The sequence below is a fragment of the Neopelma chrysocephalum genome, unplaced genomic scaffold (genome assembly GCF_003984885.1).
Source record: "Neopelma chrysocephalum unplaced genomic scaffold, ASM398488v2 Primary Assembly neopelma1_22, whole genome shotgun sequence".
Classification (NCBI taxonomy): Eukaryota; Metazoa; Chordata; class Aves; order Passeriformes; family Pipridae; genus Neopelma; species Neopelma chrysocephalum.
The window spans coordinates 26148197-26165800 of NW_020897689.1; the positions used below are offsets into that span (position 1 = coordinate 26148197).

Below are 17604 nucleotides of genomic sequence, written 5' to 3' on the forward strand. Positions count from 1 at the left end.
AATAAATATTTTAATATATTAACATAACAGATAAAATGCTGTATATTGAAAACAGAAGTCTTATTAAGCAGTACAAGAGTGCCACGAGTCATCCTCGTAGAAATATCTGAGTCTTGGCTGTTTGGATCTCCTCAAAAGTTTCTAAGCGTTCGTAAGTCACTGCTATCCCTTGTTAAACACTGTGACGGTCTTCTGGATGCCGTGTGGCCTTCCTTGCTTGGTGAAGTTTTGTTTATAGCAGCAGAACGTCTGGTCTTTCCTTCATGTTTTGATGGTAGGGGCTCTTTGCCAGTAGTCTACACTCTGGAATGCTGTACGATAAAATGAAAACAGTTTTTTCTTTCACTGGACTCAATGTGGGCCAGTGGTCCAAGTTACCCAACTTTGAACAATCTGAGTAAGGGAAGGAATTAGCTACTCAAATTTTATGTAAATTTTATTAAATTTTGAGATAATTTATTGCAGATCTAAACGTGTCTATGCTTTACTCCAGAAGCTTTATGAAAATTCATTGAATGGGAAGTGAAATGAGGTAGACTTGCAGATTTCTGAACAGTAGAGCCACAACAAACTTCCTATCAGCTAGAAGAGACAAACTCTCGAAGGAGACTTTCCTCACTCAAGCTTCCAAAAGCCTCATCTTAATTCTTGAGAAACTTTGATGGCTTTCTTGCTGAAAGAAGAGTATTATGCCTTAACAGAGCTTTCTAACTGGTTGGAGGACTACTCAGAATTTTAATTGCTTGCATACTTACATACTTGTCACTTCAATACTGACTCATGTTTGCTTGGTTTTTATTTTTGGTTTATTTAGGGATAAAGTGGTTCCAGAGCGAGTGGGCACTTACAGTATCCAGTTTACCTTTGCAATGGATAAGACAAATATGCTCAACAGTGAACAGGTTTGAATCTATAATTAATTGCATGTAGCCAGTAGCATGTAATACAGAATCATCTGTGAGAAGTGTTATGATACTTTGTAGATTCAGAAAGCAAATACTTTCACTTGCAAGTTTTGCAAAAAATTATATTTTTATTTTTGATAGTTACTGATTTCAAACTGTTGATTATCAAAATATGTTTTCATTAACTTTTATAACCAAAAATTTGATGGAATAACAGAGCTGAATAATTTGCAACCTAGTAGAACTGCTCTATGGTTGTGCTAATTTATTTCAGGACTGTCCATAAATTTCTCATGTATTTGTTTCAGTGCTTCTTGAGCAACCCAAGTGTGCAGGTGAACTGCAGTTAATTACATCAGTCTTTATTTTATTTTAGTTTATTTTATTCTTCTTCCTTTTTCTGCTAGATTATAGTTGAAGTTGTACCTAATGACCCTGTGCGCTTGCTTCCTGATTCTTTACCAGCTACTCCAGCAGTTTCCAATGTTCGAGCTCTTACGAGCCGTACACTGGTCAAGGATTTATACCTCCATATAATGGTAACTATACTTTCATACAAAATCATAATTAGGGAAATATATAAGACTACTAAAAATATTTTTAATTTTACTGTAAGGCATTGCTGCTGTTTCTTTGCAGATTAACTTCATAAAAAAAGAAAGATGTAAATCTGTGATTTTTCAGCATATGAACAGGTGCATCTTGTTTCATTTATGTACAAATGACCAAAACTTAAATGTTCGGTCCTTGCTGTCAGACATGTTTCTTGTTGCCACAGGAAAAAATTGTTTCAAGAATAGATTTTGGTGGGAAAGCACTTTGTGGGAAAGCAGATGTTTCTCTCCATGATTTTTCTTCCAGGAGACAGTTTCTCTTAGAAATGTTGTATTACAAAAAATAAAGTTTCCTGGACTCTGCATGTTCATAGGGATACAATTTACCAGTTACCACCATGAGTAAAGCTAATGTAATTTCTCACCAACTAAAAAAGGTTTGAGTAGGTAGAAACAAAGACTAAAAATAATAAAGAAACAGCTTCTGCCCCACTCTTTCCTAGGCTCAACTTTGCTGCAGACTCCCCTAGCCTTCCCCAAACAGTGCAGGTGGATGGGGAATGGGGGTCACAGTCAACCCGTAACAACTCCTCACAGCTCAGCTGTGTCCTGCAGTGGGTCAGTTGGAGCACCAGCCCTGTCCAGCATGGGGCAGCCCCCACCTGTCCTCACACCCCTGCAGCTACCCACTGCTAGCACCTTACCATGCAAATCCACTGCAGTATAGAAATGGATTACTTAGTTCAGTTCATGTACCAAAGTAACTTTATTGTCTTTTTTACTTACAGGATGAATACAACAACCACACTGGATTTGAACTAGTTGGCAGAATAATAGCAAAAATTAAAAGCCCTAATGAAGAAGATATAGAGATCCCACAGTTTCAGGGGAAAGTCAGTACAGTGGAGTTTCCATTTGAGCATGGATCAGCTGAAATTGTAAGTGTGACTGAAATACAGAGCTCCATGAGCAATGGATCTAATGAGGTTTATTTTCCTACAGTGTCAAAGTTGATCTTACATCTCATTGTGTTTTGGTGAGGGTTAGTATATATTGTAGCTTTTCCTTACAGATAAGTAGATAACTTATTTCTTCTCTGTTTGGTTGCTGATTTTCAGAAAACCTGAAGGATGGACATTGGTTAAACTGTTTATCCTTGCCAAGTGAGGGGAGTATACAGGTACTTTCACTTAGGGACTGGGACAGGCAGGGTGATCCAGGACAAATATTTTCTTCATTTGAATTTCACATGTAAATAACACTTCACCAATCTGTAGTTAAACCATTAATATTAGCAGTATTTTACAATACTTTCTGGCTGTAATATCTTAAGATCCTTTAGACTAACCTCTTCATACATTTGTAATTAAATTTTGCCAGGTTCTCTTTACATTTTCTCAAGCTAAATGGGGCTATATATACTTCGCAGAAAGGCATCCTATCATCATTTGAAGAAGTAAAGATAAAAGTACCATTTTTCTTTATGCTTTATTTCACTTATTGGTGCATTTGGCTGCTAAAAATTACTGCCTTATTTCAGTTTTAATCTCTGGCTGTACCATCATGCATACCTCTGAAACTACTGCATACTGTAGTCAGATCACCACAGTCACTTTTTCTTCAACAAATACAGATTAAATTTTTAAAGACTACAATTTCTATCTGTCACAGTTGTTACAAAATATAATACAAAAGACACAAGTTAAAACATACACAAAAGCAGAAACTGTTGAAAACACACCAAAAAACCCAGCTGAGTGTAGAATTTCTTCTCTGTGGAATGGTCACAATCTCTCTCTTAAAAGCCTACAGAGAATTTCAGTCACTAGGACTATTCCTGTGGTGAAACAGTTGTATATTTGTTTCTTGTTTTCTTCAACTTGCTGAAGTATCATATAAGAATGGCAGAGCAGAATTTCATTTGATTACTTCATTTGATTGTTGTCAGATGTTTTACTTGTCTGAAGTCTATGGAAGTCTTCAAACAGTTAGGAGTACTGAAGGAGAATCCAACTTTTTTAAGACATTTTCTCAGCCACCTTTTCAAACTTGTTCATTGTAAGCAGCTTTGCAACAGACCAACATCAGCGTGTGCCAGGTGGAGGCAGACACTGCATAGCAATGAACACAAAACCTCCAAATACATCTTGGAAATCACCACAGTAAGATCCCAGTACAATCCTAAAATCTACAGGTCCTACATACAAACTTCTTCATAATATATTTTGTTCAGTACATTGACTGCTTTAATGGAACTATATATATGAAACTTAATGACACAGTGTAAATAGTTCTCTGTTGATAACAGTCAAGGACTAGAAACATCTAGTTAACATGGACAAACGTTTTTCACTGAACAATCTGCCAAACTCTGGTCTACTCTAATCCATAAGAAAAGTGACAAAATATGTATTAAAAACAAGCTAGAAAAATGAAATGCAGGGACTAAATAGAGGTATCAGATAAAATAATCGATTTACAGTACACTCTTGATTTTCTCTTGTTGTTCAACCAAGTTTCAGAAGTAATACATTATTTGGTTTGTGAACATGTTTTTCTCAGGCAGGTGAGGTGAGAAAAAATGCAAAAGTGTAGCTAAGGGTGGTCTAACAAAACAGCTTTTTTTCTGCAAATCTTGCATTTACACTTCTGGTAATGAGGTGTAAATTGAACAGTGTTTCAAATTTCGTACTGTTGAGGATAATAAGAACCCCATAGGGTGGAGTGACAAAGTTAACAACCTATGTAATGGAGGGGGGAGTGTGTTAGGATTTTTTGTTTTGACCTTTTTTTTTTTTTTTTTGGGTAAGCAGACTTTTAGACTATTTTTGCTTTCTACTTATGTATTCCTGGTTTGATACGGGGTGGAGGATGTTGTGTGCTTCTTCCTTCTCATTACTGGGACCTGATGAGATCCTTCTGCTTTTGACAGTAACTTGTGTTCCCTAGTCACCCATAGGCAATAATTGTGTTTCAGTGAATCCAGTCTCTCTTCAGGCAGTTTTCAGTCATCTGGTTTATACTGAGTTCGCTGACTTGAAACAACTCACAAAACGCATGTGGAAAGAATTTGTTGGTTGTGATGCAATGTATTTTTCATATGACTTGTAATGGGGAGGGGAATAATCTGATAATCTGACATATTTACCCTTACTCACAGGTTCAGGAATACTAAACTTGTTTAATGAAGAAAAATGTTTAGACTTTTATTAGCATATGCTTTCTAAGGAAAAGATATTTCCACTACAGACTTCTTCTGATAAAATATGTAGCTGCAATATTTTTGAAAGCCATGAAGACTATCTTTGAAGGTTATATATCTATCTCTTCTTTTAGGCTGCAACCACCTCTCTCTTGATTTGGCCAGTTGAGTAGCAATTTCTACATGTTAAAGGTGGAAACAGTATGAGTTTTATTATAAGCATTATTCATTTTATGCATGATACCTTTCCCAAAGTAACAGCACATTTAGATATTGCCTGTACTAATTTTATTTCTGTTTATCGTTCTTTATGGTTTTGTAATATTTCCCATGTTTATAAAGAAAGACAAAGGATTTAGTTTGTCTTTTCCATAAGGAATTAATAAGAAACTGAATGTTCGTGATAGTGTTTGGATATATATTGTTCATTCATTTGGGACCTGCTGTCTACTTCCATGGTAACAGCAGTAACTTTAACTAAGCACTGGGAATAGTTTGTTTTTCCTTCTCTGCATCAGGTCTTTCTTTTTAATGTTCTGTTTGCATTTCACATACTGAATGAAGTACACATGAGGAAATCTTGCTTACAGAACAGTGCAGAGGAGATTTTTTCTGAGCATCTGTTTCTTGAGATAAAATATATAGCCAAAAATAATACGACTTTTTAAACAGGTAAAATGACAATCTTAATTCTTAAATAATAAAATGGCTACTGCTATATCTTTGTATTTTAGTTTTGTGTAATAGTTGTAAAAGGCATTTCCAACTCAATACTTAAAACCATAGTAATACTGTTTAGATATCAGGCGTTAGGTAACTTACAAGATTTAGTATTTGAATAATGTTTATGTTGTGTGTTACCTCTAGTGTGGGCATAAACTTATGTATGTTTGTTTGTTTCAATAGAATCTAGTGCTGGCTGAAGACAGTCCTGGAAGAGATAGCACTGAATATATTCTTGTCTTTGAGCCACATCTGCCAGCTCTGAAAAAACCTTTGGAACCATATCATCTCTCATTTATGTTTTACAATGGTGTGTGTCAATTACTCTAAAATACTTGCTTTTCCTTAGAACCAACTATTTTTAGGTCCATAATACTTTTTAAGAACTACATAATAGGTTAATAGATTTTTGCTAATGTTTGAACGAGCTATGTTACTGTATTTTCTTTTAAAAGTATATATGCTTATTTCTGTAGATTCCAAGAAGCAGCAGCTGATGGCAACACTTACAAGGGAGAAAGACCAATTATCTAAGTCCATAGATCTTTACAGAAAGATGTTTGATACTACTAACCAACTTGTAGCTGAAATGAAATGTAAGTTCAATCAAATATGTAAATCAATTTCCTCAAAATTTTTAACTTTTTTCCTTTAATAATTTTGAGAATATAGAGAAGGGGAGAAAAATCAGTATTGAAATTGAGAGACAGTAATTAGAGGAGAGTAGAAGGGAGTATAGCTTGCAGGGAAGCATCTAGTTATTTGGATGTACCTCCCTATAAAGGGTCTTGATTTGAGGTAGAATGTCTTATGTCAGAATTATCAGAAGAAGTAATTGAACATTGAAGTTGGTGGTCTGATTCTTTTTTCCCGTGACTGTCTTTCACTCCCATATTCGCAATGAATGTGTGAATGCTCATACATCTGGAAATTCAGCAGTTGCCTAAAACCAGTTTTGGGGAATGAACTGTAGGTAATCCTCTCTAAAAAAGTTAGTCTTACATTTTCAAAATGTTACTTTTTCCCCTCATATTTGACTCTCTGTACATTATTCAGAAGTGTTGCATAGCTATTCAAGTTTATCTTCATCAGCAAATGTAATCCTTTATATAGTCTATTAAACTGAAGAGTAGTATGAGGGCAGTGGTTTATGGGAATGGGAGAAATGAAAAAAAAAGTTTTCTTTGCATTTTTTTTTGTTTGAATCATCCTGCCTGTTGATCAGAAGGTTTGTTTTAATAATTGCATTTTGAATTTTTGTTTTGAGTAATTACTTAATGTAAATAAAGCAGGCTGGAATTAGAATATGCTGCTGTTTCTTGTAAAATTTTAATACTGCATGTTTCCATTATGAAAACAAATTCCTGAATTCCAGTGTAAAAGACAAAAAACCTTTGTTTCATATTTGTAGATTTTTGGACCTCTGTAGACAGTAAGTTAGAGAACAGCGTTATACTTTATGCTTAAGTAACATTTTCAAATATAAACACATTTTGAATAGAGAATGGAAAGCACCTGTTTACTCATTTGTTTTCAAAATTCTTTCAGTTCAGATATGAGAGTTGAGGAAATAGTGTCCAGAAAGTGATGTCCCCTATAACAGACAAAAGAGATTAGTACCAGCTAGCACTCTTCTCTTCTGTCTTGCCGTTTTACCTGTTGGAGAACCATTTAGAAGGATAATTGAGGATGAAAACTAAAAACAGCTTACATTCTCAGACTGATCTGAGATCTAGGCCCCTTTGCTTCTTGAAATTGAAGGAGTGACATCTGCTGAAATTGCTTAGAAAATGCACAAATCACAAGATCTTTGTGGACAAATCCTGATATTCTGGGCTAAAATTAAGAAGCAAATAGAATCAGCTGTGGCAGGTGTAATTCTGAAAAGTGTCCTGTTGCTTTCTAATATTTCCTTACTCTCTCTTGATTTTATTGGTTTCAGGTCAGGTTAAAGAAGCTGAAACTAGAGAAACTTTCCTAAAGAATGAACTGAAAAAGCACCAAATTGAATTACCACAGACAAACATAGTAAGGCTTACTTCTTACTAAACTCCATTAACATCTTTCAAATAAATCTAATCCTAATATGAAATTGATATCAATATATAACATTGTTGAATCACACCTGTTACCAAAACCATGAAAATTTAAACCATAGAAAAATTTGTGGATCAGTGTCAAACTTAAGAATTTTTTTTTTTCTGTTAATGTGAATATCTCTAAAAAAACTGCTAAAGAAATAAAAAAACCTTTTTTATATCTTCGTCTTGTTCTTGCATTGCTGCTAAGGTTACTGCTGTTATGGGTATTGCTAGTTTTTATAATGGGGTATTGCAGGCTGATCAATATACACTGGATATATGCTGGCACACTTCAGAAAATTAGAGAATTGTGTATGTTACTGCCAAAGTTGATGTAAAAATAAATTTGAAAGATTCAGGGCAATGTAGCCCATTGCTAATGTCCCATAAAGATCCAATTATATTTTAAAGGAAGTTTTTAAAGAAGGTTTTCTTTTCTTTTGAAAGAAAGAAACTCCACCTGTGTAAACAAGTATCTTTAGATCAAATAAAACCAGGTTACAGTTATTAATCACAAATCAGTAGAATTAAATTGCAATCATAGTACCCAAGTTCCCCCTGCTGGCTAAATTTTTCAGACTTACACATAATCCCCTTCTGAAATGGTTTGGTTTTGTACATTCATGGCTGTCTCTTCTACTGTTTTAAACTTTCTTCAGTTTTGGCCCTATTCAAGCGCTGTTAGCTCTTTGTGAAATGCTCCTTGAAGTCTTCAAAAATTAAAAAGAAGAATAAAAGGAGTAATTAAAAAGTTCGGCCGCAATTGCAATTGCAAGATGCCTCCCCTCTTCTCAGATTATGTAGAGTGGGTCCCCTATATATTAAAAGTCTGTTTCAGATTATTGAATGTTTTTTTGTCAGAAACTTATTGATGACAGGTAAAGTAACTACTTCTGCTGCTCAGTCCAATGATACATGCTTGCTGATTTTAAACTTACGTTCTCAGATTCAGTATGTGGATTCACTTCTAAAAAAAAAGATGTTGGATCAAGAAGGAGTAATGAAGCAGCCAAGGAGAACTTGTACCCTCCCAAACTATCCAAAAGGCAACCCAGATATTCTAGGCAAGGTGAGTTTTCTCTCAGGGAGCCTTCTAATGAGTTTTGTTGGTTCCATGAAACAGTAGTGATGAAAAATTAGCCAACTGAATACGCAAGTAGTTTTTGAGAAGTATTTGAAAAAAGATAGCTATCTCAAATCAGATGACCAGCTCTTCTAACAGAACCATCAACAGGGGAATTAAATATGTGATTGAAGTTGCAGGATTATTGTGCTTAACATGAAAAGGGGAGGTGGTCTTGATTTCTGTTTTGACTATTTTAACTTCTGTGGCATAGATTGCACATTTAGCTCAAATCGAGGATAACGAAGCAGCAAAAGTTATCTCTTGGCATTTGGCAAGTGACATGGACTGTGTGGTCACACTGACGACTGAAGCTGCTCGTTCTATTTTTGATGAAACTCAAGGTCGACAACAAGTGTTACCCCTTGATTCTATTTACAAGAAGACACTCCCAGACTGGAACAGGTAGAGAAAAAAATTTTTTTTGTCTAATTTGTTTTTTAAACTTTACTCCTATTAAATATTCAATGTATAAAATTTCTGGATTCACTACTATAGCAACAGTAATGTCACTTGAAATGTTAGCTGAAATCGTAACTTATGTCTTTAACTGTTGTGTGATGTTCTTTGTCTAATAAGGTGTTTCTATTAATAAGAGAAGACACTCTACCTTTTTTTTTCTTCTACCTGTTTTCTTGAGCAGGAACTTATTTTTAAATAATTCTAGTGCTTCAAATCAAATAATAACTTTTCAAAATCCTGTTTCAGAGTACATTCCCTAAAATCATTTGTAGTAATAGAAATTCATGCTGCTATTTCAGTTGCCTGAAAGATAAAGGATAATACTGTATTTCTGTTCCTGAAAATCATTTGTTTATGACAATTACTGCTAATATCATGAAGAATGCCCTTTAGAAAAGATCTGATGTACAGATTTATTTGTAGGGTCCAAAATCTCAGTTTTTATAACATGGTGCATTAAAACTTGTCCGTAAAATTAGTCATATGAATTTGTTGGAAATAATATCTCATTAAAAATCAATGTTTGACCAAAACATCTTTAATATAACTGGCATTTAAGATCATGTTGGGATCATTTGCCACCTCATGTGAAAACATTAAGATGCATTCAATTCAGTTTGAGATTTCTGACTCGATGTCAGAAGCAGTAGTGAAATAAGGACAAATTGCTTTTTTCTTGTCTTCTCCTTCACTCTTGTCTTTCTTTAACCAGACCTTTACCTCACTTAAGAAATGGAAAAACCTTCTTCAAACCTATTGGAAATCCTGTATTTGCCAGAGATCTGTTAACATTTCCAGATAACGTAGAGCATTGTCAAACAGGTAAATGATATGAAAGGAATTGTTAATAACTTCTTTCGTTTTAAAAAATGAAATACAGAAACATCACAAATCGTAATCCATTCAGTAATCTTCATTGAGATGTTTGCATATATGGAGAGTTGGAATCTGTAATTAGTTCAATAAGTTTTTTATTTGACTTCACTAATTCCCACTATTGAAATATTCCTCTCTACTCTTAATAAAAAACAATTTTTAGTGCTATGCATTTTCAGAAAGTTAGATATTGTCTCTTGGGGGAATTTAAAACCACATTGCTTGACATATCTCATGCAAGACTACCTTGTTAGACTTTGTATGGAACAGTCTTTTCTTAGCAGCAGAGTAAGAACAGTTGGATTATCAGCCTGTGAATGTTTTTTTCTTTGATGATCCACTGAATACTGAGAAACCTATTAAGAAACTGTGAAAAAAATTCATCATTCCAGGAGGACTTGAAAAAGATGATAATTTATATAATTTACTGAAATTTGGGATTATATTATGTGTGTCTTCATAAAGATATCAAGAGAGTACTTTAGTGGAAAATACAGTCAATTATGCTAAAAGGCAATTAAACATACTAATTTTTTTCTGTATGAATTCTTTGATGAAAGCAGAAGATTGCATATCTATCTCAAGCTCAGAATAAAATTTTGTTGAAAAAAAATCATTTACATGCTATTTCCCTTGCACTTATCTGAAAAGATGTAATAATGATGCCTCAGAATTGACTTTTCAGAACTTGAGTTATTTTGTTGCAGAGAAATTTCATGGTTCAAAAAATTACATTTTTCAGTGTTTGGTATGCTCTTGGGTGACACTATCATTATAGATAACTTGGATGCTGCCAACCATTACAGAAAAGAGGTAGGTTTCAATTATTCTTGATATTTTAAAATACAGATATACTGCATAGCTACATATTTAATACATTACAGACTTAGTATAATTTCCAAGTTTAATGCTGTTTTAGCTGGAAGTGTGCGTACTGTCTGTGCGGTCTCAAAGCACTTAACAGTGAATGAAATCTCTATTATTTGCAATGACAGAATTACCTCCTTTTAACAAATTCTGTTATGGGAATGTTGCCATGATGCATGGCACCATGTTTTTAAAGATTAACATTTTCACTTTTGCTGTTAGTGTTAAATGCAAGTCCTTCAGTACTTTCCTAGTCACTGTATGTATAATAAAACACAGGAGTCTAAGGCATTTGATGAAATTTCAGGTCCACTTGACTTAAAACTTGATGTGAAACTTACTGGATCTCTTCGTGACCCATTTTATTTAGGTTTAATGGTACACTTTCCATTTCAGCTCATGAGTTTGCTACAATTGAAATAATGATTCTGCATAAGAATGTAGAACTGTACTGATGACCGTTGCTTCATAGTGTATGTTGATAATAAGCTTTTTCCACAGTATAAATTTAAATTCAGCCTTCTGAGTTCTGCTAAAAACTGAGAACACAAACCCAAAAAAATTTAGTCTTCATAATTATTGACAGTGCTGCTTAATTTTAATATATGTATTCTGTTGCTTGAAAGCAAAAGTCATGACATGTAATTTCATAGAATAAGTTTTTATTAGAGAGCAAACTGCATTGCAGTTGAAAAATAAGCTTCACAGCAGCATAGCTGAAACCTTAGATTTTTTTCATGGAGTCACTAATTTAGTATCATTTTTTATACTTGTGTAGGTTGTAAAAATTACACATTGCCCTACCTTGCTGACGAGGGAGGGTGACAGGATTCGCAGCAATGGAAAATTTGGAGGCCTGCAGAATAAAGCTCCTCCAATGGACAAACTCAGAGGAATGGTATTTGGAGCACCAATGCCAAAACTTTACTCTACTTTCTCTGGACAGATAGGTGGGTTAATGAAGTCATAAAAATACAAAACTTCCAAAATTATATTGTTTACCTATGTTTGTTGTTCTCTTAAGTAATAGAGAAAGGAAAACTTCAATTAAGCATAAAGTTATTTTAAGAAATAGGGCCTGTACAATGTCCTGTTTATGAATTTCTCTTTGCTTGAAAGCTTATAGCTATTAAATTCCCTGAAAGAAGAAAAAATAATAATAATGAGATATTCTCCTCTTTTTCTTAGTCTTATTTAGGGACTATAAGCTGTGGTAATTAATTCAAACAGCAGGCATGAGAAGCTTGAGCTGACTGAATTCTGGCATCCTTGAAAAACAAGTTTAAGGTCTTTCCACTCTGGAAGCACCATACATCAATTTAGAATTTCTTACTATGCAAGTAAGCTCTATGAAGCAGTAGTAGAAAAATTCCTGTTTTCATAAGAGAGAATATTTCATAAGCACAACAGCTACATTATTTCCATAGCAAGAAGATACCTTTTATTTCTTATGAGATCACTTCCATTTCATTATGTGCTTGGATTCTTCATTTGGGAATAAAGGTTATAAATTAAGTTTGAAGATGGCAGTTTCTGTCATGTAACAGCTGACCTGACTGATTGGTAAAACATTGAAAAGTCTTATTCAAAAATAATAATGCTATGAAATATTTCGTTTTCAAAAGAAAGGACATGAAGTTTATCCAGGACAGTATTCCTAGAAATGTGCAATGGAGAGGACTGGGGGGAGAATGAGAGAGAACATATGCACCTGTTGGAGTAGCCTTATGTATGAACAAACTACTTAACATTAACCAATTGAAGGAGGAAAGAAATAAGGACTAAAGGGATCTTTGCTGGCATTTCAGTAAAAAATATATTACATATAGGGTAAACATAGTAAGCATGTCAGCCACAGGCTAAAATATGCTGCGTTTAGGACACTTTTTATTTGTCTATCAACACGTTTTCAATTGTTGAACTGAATTATTACCATATAAATTAAACTGGCATTTTCTGTAATCATGTAATCATGGTAAAAGAAAAGGGCATGTTTTAATTTCACTTGGAGTGATGCTAGACATTTAAAGGAAAATCATAGTAAAATTCTGTTTAAAGGACAGCATCTCATTACACAGGACTTGTCTTGAACTGAATTTCACTTTTAGCATTAGTTCTGACATGCACTTTTTCAACGTTTGTAGCGTAAAAGGAAAGTAGGTACTTAGTGTTCAGTTAAGCTTGGTGCAAGCCACCTAACACTCACCAAAGTAAAAGGAATGAGCCTAGACTGACATGCTTGAACTCTTCCTTTATTACTCGATCTATTCAGTGCCTGGGCAGGGAAAAATTCTTTTTCTCATATGTTAAAAGAGGAAAAAGGTTTGTTAACAAACTATACCCTTGTTTTTTTGAGTCTACTTGATTCGATTTCTGTAGGTAGGACAAAGTGAAACTCGGTAAATATTCTCTTGGTCCACAAGGTGGAATACAATTCAAGTCAGCAATACGAGCTTCTGCTTTGTAGCACTAAAAGCAAAGCATACTACAAGCATTTAGTGTCATCAAAGGTAGAGAATTTGTTTGGACACACAAGGGACAAGATGTGTAAAGTAATACCAGTTTCCCACATAATTTTCAGAGTTTGCTGGTACTGTTAAATAAGATATGGGCTCAAAAAGAAAAGAGGAATCAAAATATTGGATGTAATTTTTTGCCTCCCGTTACAGTCATTTTAATAACAGCTACCAATCCATTATAAGAGTGCATGTTTTTTAAGTAGTGCTTTAGAAAGATATGTTTTCCTGTGGATTTATACATTGTCTGAATTGTATTTGTTAGCGTTCTAAATCAAAATGGCCACATATTTATTGTTTTGTGGTTTATTATTTTATTCTTCAATTAGATCTTCTTCAGCAATACCGTGCAGCAGTGGTTAAACTTGATAATGTGAATAAGGACCTTGATTTACATTTGCAGTCTCTGAACACTCCAGAAATGCAAAAGAAAAAACAGGAACTTGCTGAACAAGAGAAAAGCCTCAAGCTAGTAAAACAGAAATTGGGTAGGTTATTGTATTATAATTTTGGTGTCCTAAAGGAGACTTAACTGAAACCAGATGTGTTCTGCTCTTGCAAACTAAGAAGTTCAAACTATGAAGGAATATTGTTAACATTAAGAGCTTAGAGATGTCACATTTTAAGGAAAGAATAGAAAAACTGTATGTAGTACTATGATGCTGTAGATAGTGCCTAGAGCAGCACTGCCCTGTATTGTGTTCAGATAATAAAAATGTGGTCAGTCAGTGTCTTGTGAGCATGAAACTATGATCTCACTAATAAGAGATTATATAACTATTTGTGTGGCTGGCTGAATGGCTTTTGCTAAGGAAACACAATCAAAACATTGTGCTATAAAAAGAAACACCCCTAAGTCTGCAAGGATAGTATTTCTGAGTTAGAAATGGGTTTTATGTAAATAACAAATAATTTACAATATTTCGAAATATATTTAAAAAATCAACATTTACTCTGTGACCGTTATAAGTAAAGCAGATAGTTTTGCCTGTCACCTTTGAACTTGGTTTGAGACATAAGGTAACCATAAAATTTATGGCATATCTAAAGCCTTAGTTCAGAGGTTTAACTCTATCTGTTACGGGGCCCGTTTATAACAAGCAGGTTAACTTTTTTTTTTTTTGTTCTGACTTGCAACTCTTTCATAGGTATGACTCCTGCTTTATCAGATAAAGGCGCTGAGTCATTACTTCAGCCTATAATGTTAGATATGTCTGACACTCCCATACCTCCCAAAAGAATGAGAAGAGAAACAGTGAAAAAATTGTATAGGTAAGTCTGTTCTGAATCTAGTCATTATTTTCTCATATCTCGAATTCAAAACAAAAACTAGTTTATTTTGCATATTTTTTAATTCATATTTGTATGCAATAGCCAACAATTAGTAGAGTTTGCATAAAGCTGATTTTCAATTTTTTTTTTAATTTGTGCTGCTATTTAAGCTTAATATAAAGATTTGCTTAATGATTCTAGTTCTGTTTCTCTTTATGAACTGATTGATTGGCATCTTCTAGCATTCACATTCCCTGTATTTTTTGGTATATTCAACTCTGTTACACCCCAGAAATATTTGAGATGGCTTGCTCTATAAACTCTTTTCAGGTTTGATTTCAAATACTGGAAAGATAAACAGAGAAAAAATTATTTTTACAGAATAAAGAATCATGCTTACACAGCTTTTTCTAAGTAACTGAGCTGAACTGGCAGTAAAGTATTTAACACAGTTCTCTCTTTACCTGTGTATCTTCTTCTGCATTCCCTCTGTGACTAAGGAGCATTTGAACACACACACACAAACATGCACACACACAAAATCTGGGAAATCTGTATGTCTGTATCTTTAAAGTGACATGGAACTGACTTTTCCATTTCTCATGTCCATCCTCATGACTACATCATTCTTTGCTGAACTATGGTTGTATTTTTAAGATTATTTAAATCTTATCCAGTTGTGTTCTGTGAATCTCTGAACAAGTGTTCACTATATTACTATGTCTCTTTATTATTTATATTGGTTACTATTTTAATTTTTATCCACATATAGAACTGAAATGGTTATGTATTTAAAGTATCTAATATTAGCCTGGTGCTATTCTTCATTTTAACAAAATAATTAAATAATAAGAAGCTGCGCACAAATATGGGGTTTATGTTATTTATACTAAGGGGAGCTCTGTGCTATATATATGTATTACATATATGTATATAAGAGAAAAGCTTTGTTTATAAGCAACTGTGCTTTTATTTTTGTTTAGCTCAGAAGAATGGTTCTCCTGTCCCACAAAGCAGCAGCAGCAGCAACAGCAAGTGCTGCAAATGGCCCCTTCAGAACTTAATGGAACTCCACGAAAAAGAAAGGCATAGACTGATATGACTTGCTTGGAAAAGCTATATATTGAAAATGTGAATACATTCAGTTAAAGGAAATTCTTATGTTGTATTACCTATTACTATGAAGATTTTTATACCAATAGAAGATACAAATTAGTTAGTAGTAACAAGAGTTTAAGTATTTAACATTGATAGCCCAATTTTTGTATAGTTAATTTTAATTTCTGAAGGCTTTCAGAGTTTTTACGTTCATGTGTGAAAAAAAGTTTAAAATATATTCTTTTTTATTTATGAAAAAATAAAGAATCTTTTCAGTAAAACTGCTTCAGTGCAAAGCACTGCCAATACAATCACTTGACAATAGATTGTCATGAAATGAGATTTTAATTTAAAAAGCGTCTCAGGCTGTCTTGGGGAAGAGAACTTTATGTACTACTCTTTTTTGATGGATGAGCTGTTGAGGTAGTATCAATTCAGAAGGGAGGGTTTCAGCAGCAATGTAGTGAGACCTGTAGAGATGGTTAGCAAGAGGCCCCTATCAAAGGCTATATCCAAGGTGTTGACATGGGAATTAATTTCTCCTTCAGACAGTGCCAACGGAAAAACAAAGTAACTTGTGAGTATGAAAAGTGTAGTGGGTTTACAATGTGTACTAGGTGGCTGTTCTATGGATTGGTGAGTAAAGGGTAAGTAGGGATACTTCATGGTTGTGAATGAGATATAAAATCGTACCAATGCTAACCATCTTTTCACATCTGTATTACCACAACCATCATAAAGAGACCTCACTGCATAAGCAGATAAGAGATTACTCCTTGACACCAAAAGAATAATTATGACAGAAGGATTTGAGTAGGAAGCAGTTACATCACAAAGGAAAAAGAAAAATCCTTAGAGCTGAACTGTGTGTATGAATTTTAAGAAGTGGAAATGGCGACTTCAGCTGGATGTAAAATAATCACGTTGGGAAACTGTAGATACCCATGCAGAATTTTACTTTATAAGGCTGTCCCCAGCTTCAAAAAACAACAACAACAACAAAACCAAACAAGCAAAAAAAAACCAAACCACCAAAAGAAAAGAAAAATATGATTCTGTTGGTTTTCATAAATACCTAGGAAATTAAGTTGTCCATGGTTTGAGAAATGGAGTCTTAAAATGCTAGAGAAAATAGCCAACAGGTAGACGAGACCAAAAAAGAAGAGCCAAATGTCACCTCTAGTGATCTGCATCACAAGGATTTTAGTGATGAACAGGGCAGAAAAGGACCAGGCATAAATAAAATACAGTTTCAGCCAGGGTCAGAGCGAGCCGCTGGAAACATTTCATTGAATGAAAATGATAGGGCAAGAGTAGAAAGCTAAAATTGAGAAAGTATTAGTCAAAGCCATGTAAATTAAGAAATAGGAGAAGGTGGTCAAGGGTGTGGGCGTGTTGGTTCACACCTGCCTCAAAGAATTCCTGCCTTGGAGTGAAAGTTGGCACCAAATCTACTGATTTATACTCTCAGCAACGTGTATTTTATATACAGGTTTTCTGAAAAGGGACTTTAAATTTAAGAAAATATGATGGCATCCTGCTAGAACTTTCAGAATGCTGATCACTGTTGCACATTTCTATGACATTTCTAATTAAATTAAATTTCTCCAAATTAAGGAGAAATTAAGCAGTGCAGTTTGTAGTGGAATGTTCTCCAAAGCTTCATGTCATAAAGATAGGCTAAACATCAAATAGTCCTATTCTTAAAGAAAATAACTATATTCAAGTATAACATGTAACACCGGCAAGAAACTATGCTAGCCCTTCCTCAGCCCTTTTTCCTGTTTTTCAGCTCTAAATTTAGACATACAGGCTTAAACCAGGTAGCCATAGTGGAGGATTTGCCACATGAGAAATGGTGCCACCACACCAAGTTACTTGGTAGCACTTCTTTTAAATGCATGTATTTTAATTCTGACATCTGC

The 17604-nt window shown here is 34.1% G+C and overlaps 1 protein-coding gene across 1 annotated transcript in view; it reads left to right on the plus strand.

Moving 5' to 3' along the window:
* The window catches only part of SMCHD1 (structural maintenance of chromosomes flexible hinge domain containing 1), a 75383-nt gene extending 59421 nt beyond the window's left edge, over nucleotides 1-15962 (plus strand). Inside the window, exons 35-48 of the mRNA XM_027675844.1 lie at nucleotides 815-902; nucleotides 1313-1444; nucleotides 2248-2397; nucleotides 5568-5694; nucleotides 5861-5980; nucleotides 7327-7412; nucleotides 8412-8534; nucleotides 8803-8993; nucleotides 9763-9872; nucleotides 10669-10739; nucleotides 11572-11743; nucleotides 13639-13797; nucleotides 14458-14581; nucleotides 15565-15962. Coding sequence (XP_027531645.1) covers nucleotides 815-902; nucleotides 1313-1444; nucleotides 2248-2397; nucleotides 5568-5694; nucleotides 5861-5980; nucleotides 7327-7412; nucleotides 8412-8534; nucleotides 8803-8993; nucleotides 9763-9872; nucleotides 10669-10739; nucleotides 11572-11743; nucleotides 13639-13797; nucleotides 14458-14581; nucleotides 15565-15673 — 1762 coding nt within the window. The 3' untranslated portion in view covers nucleotides 15674-15962. The remainder of the gene's footprint in view (nucleotides 1-814; nucleotides 903-1312; nucleotides 1445-2247; nucleotides 2398-5567; nucleotides 5695-5860; nucleotides 5981-7326; nucleotides 7413-8411; nucleotides 8535-8802; nucleotides 8994-9762; nucleotides 9873-10668; nucleotides 10740-11571; nucleotides 11744-13638; nucleotides 13798-14457; nucleotides 14582-15564) is intronic.
* Nucleotides 15963-17604: the final 1642 nt, after the last annotated feature.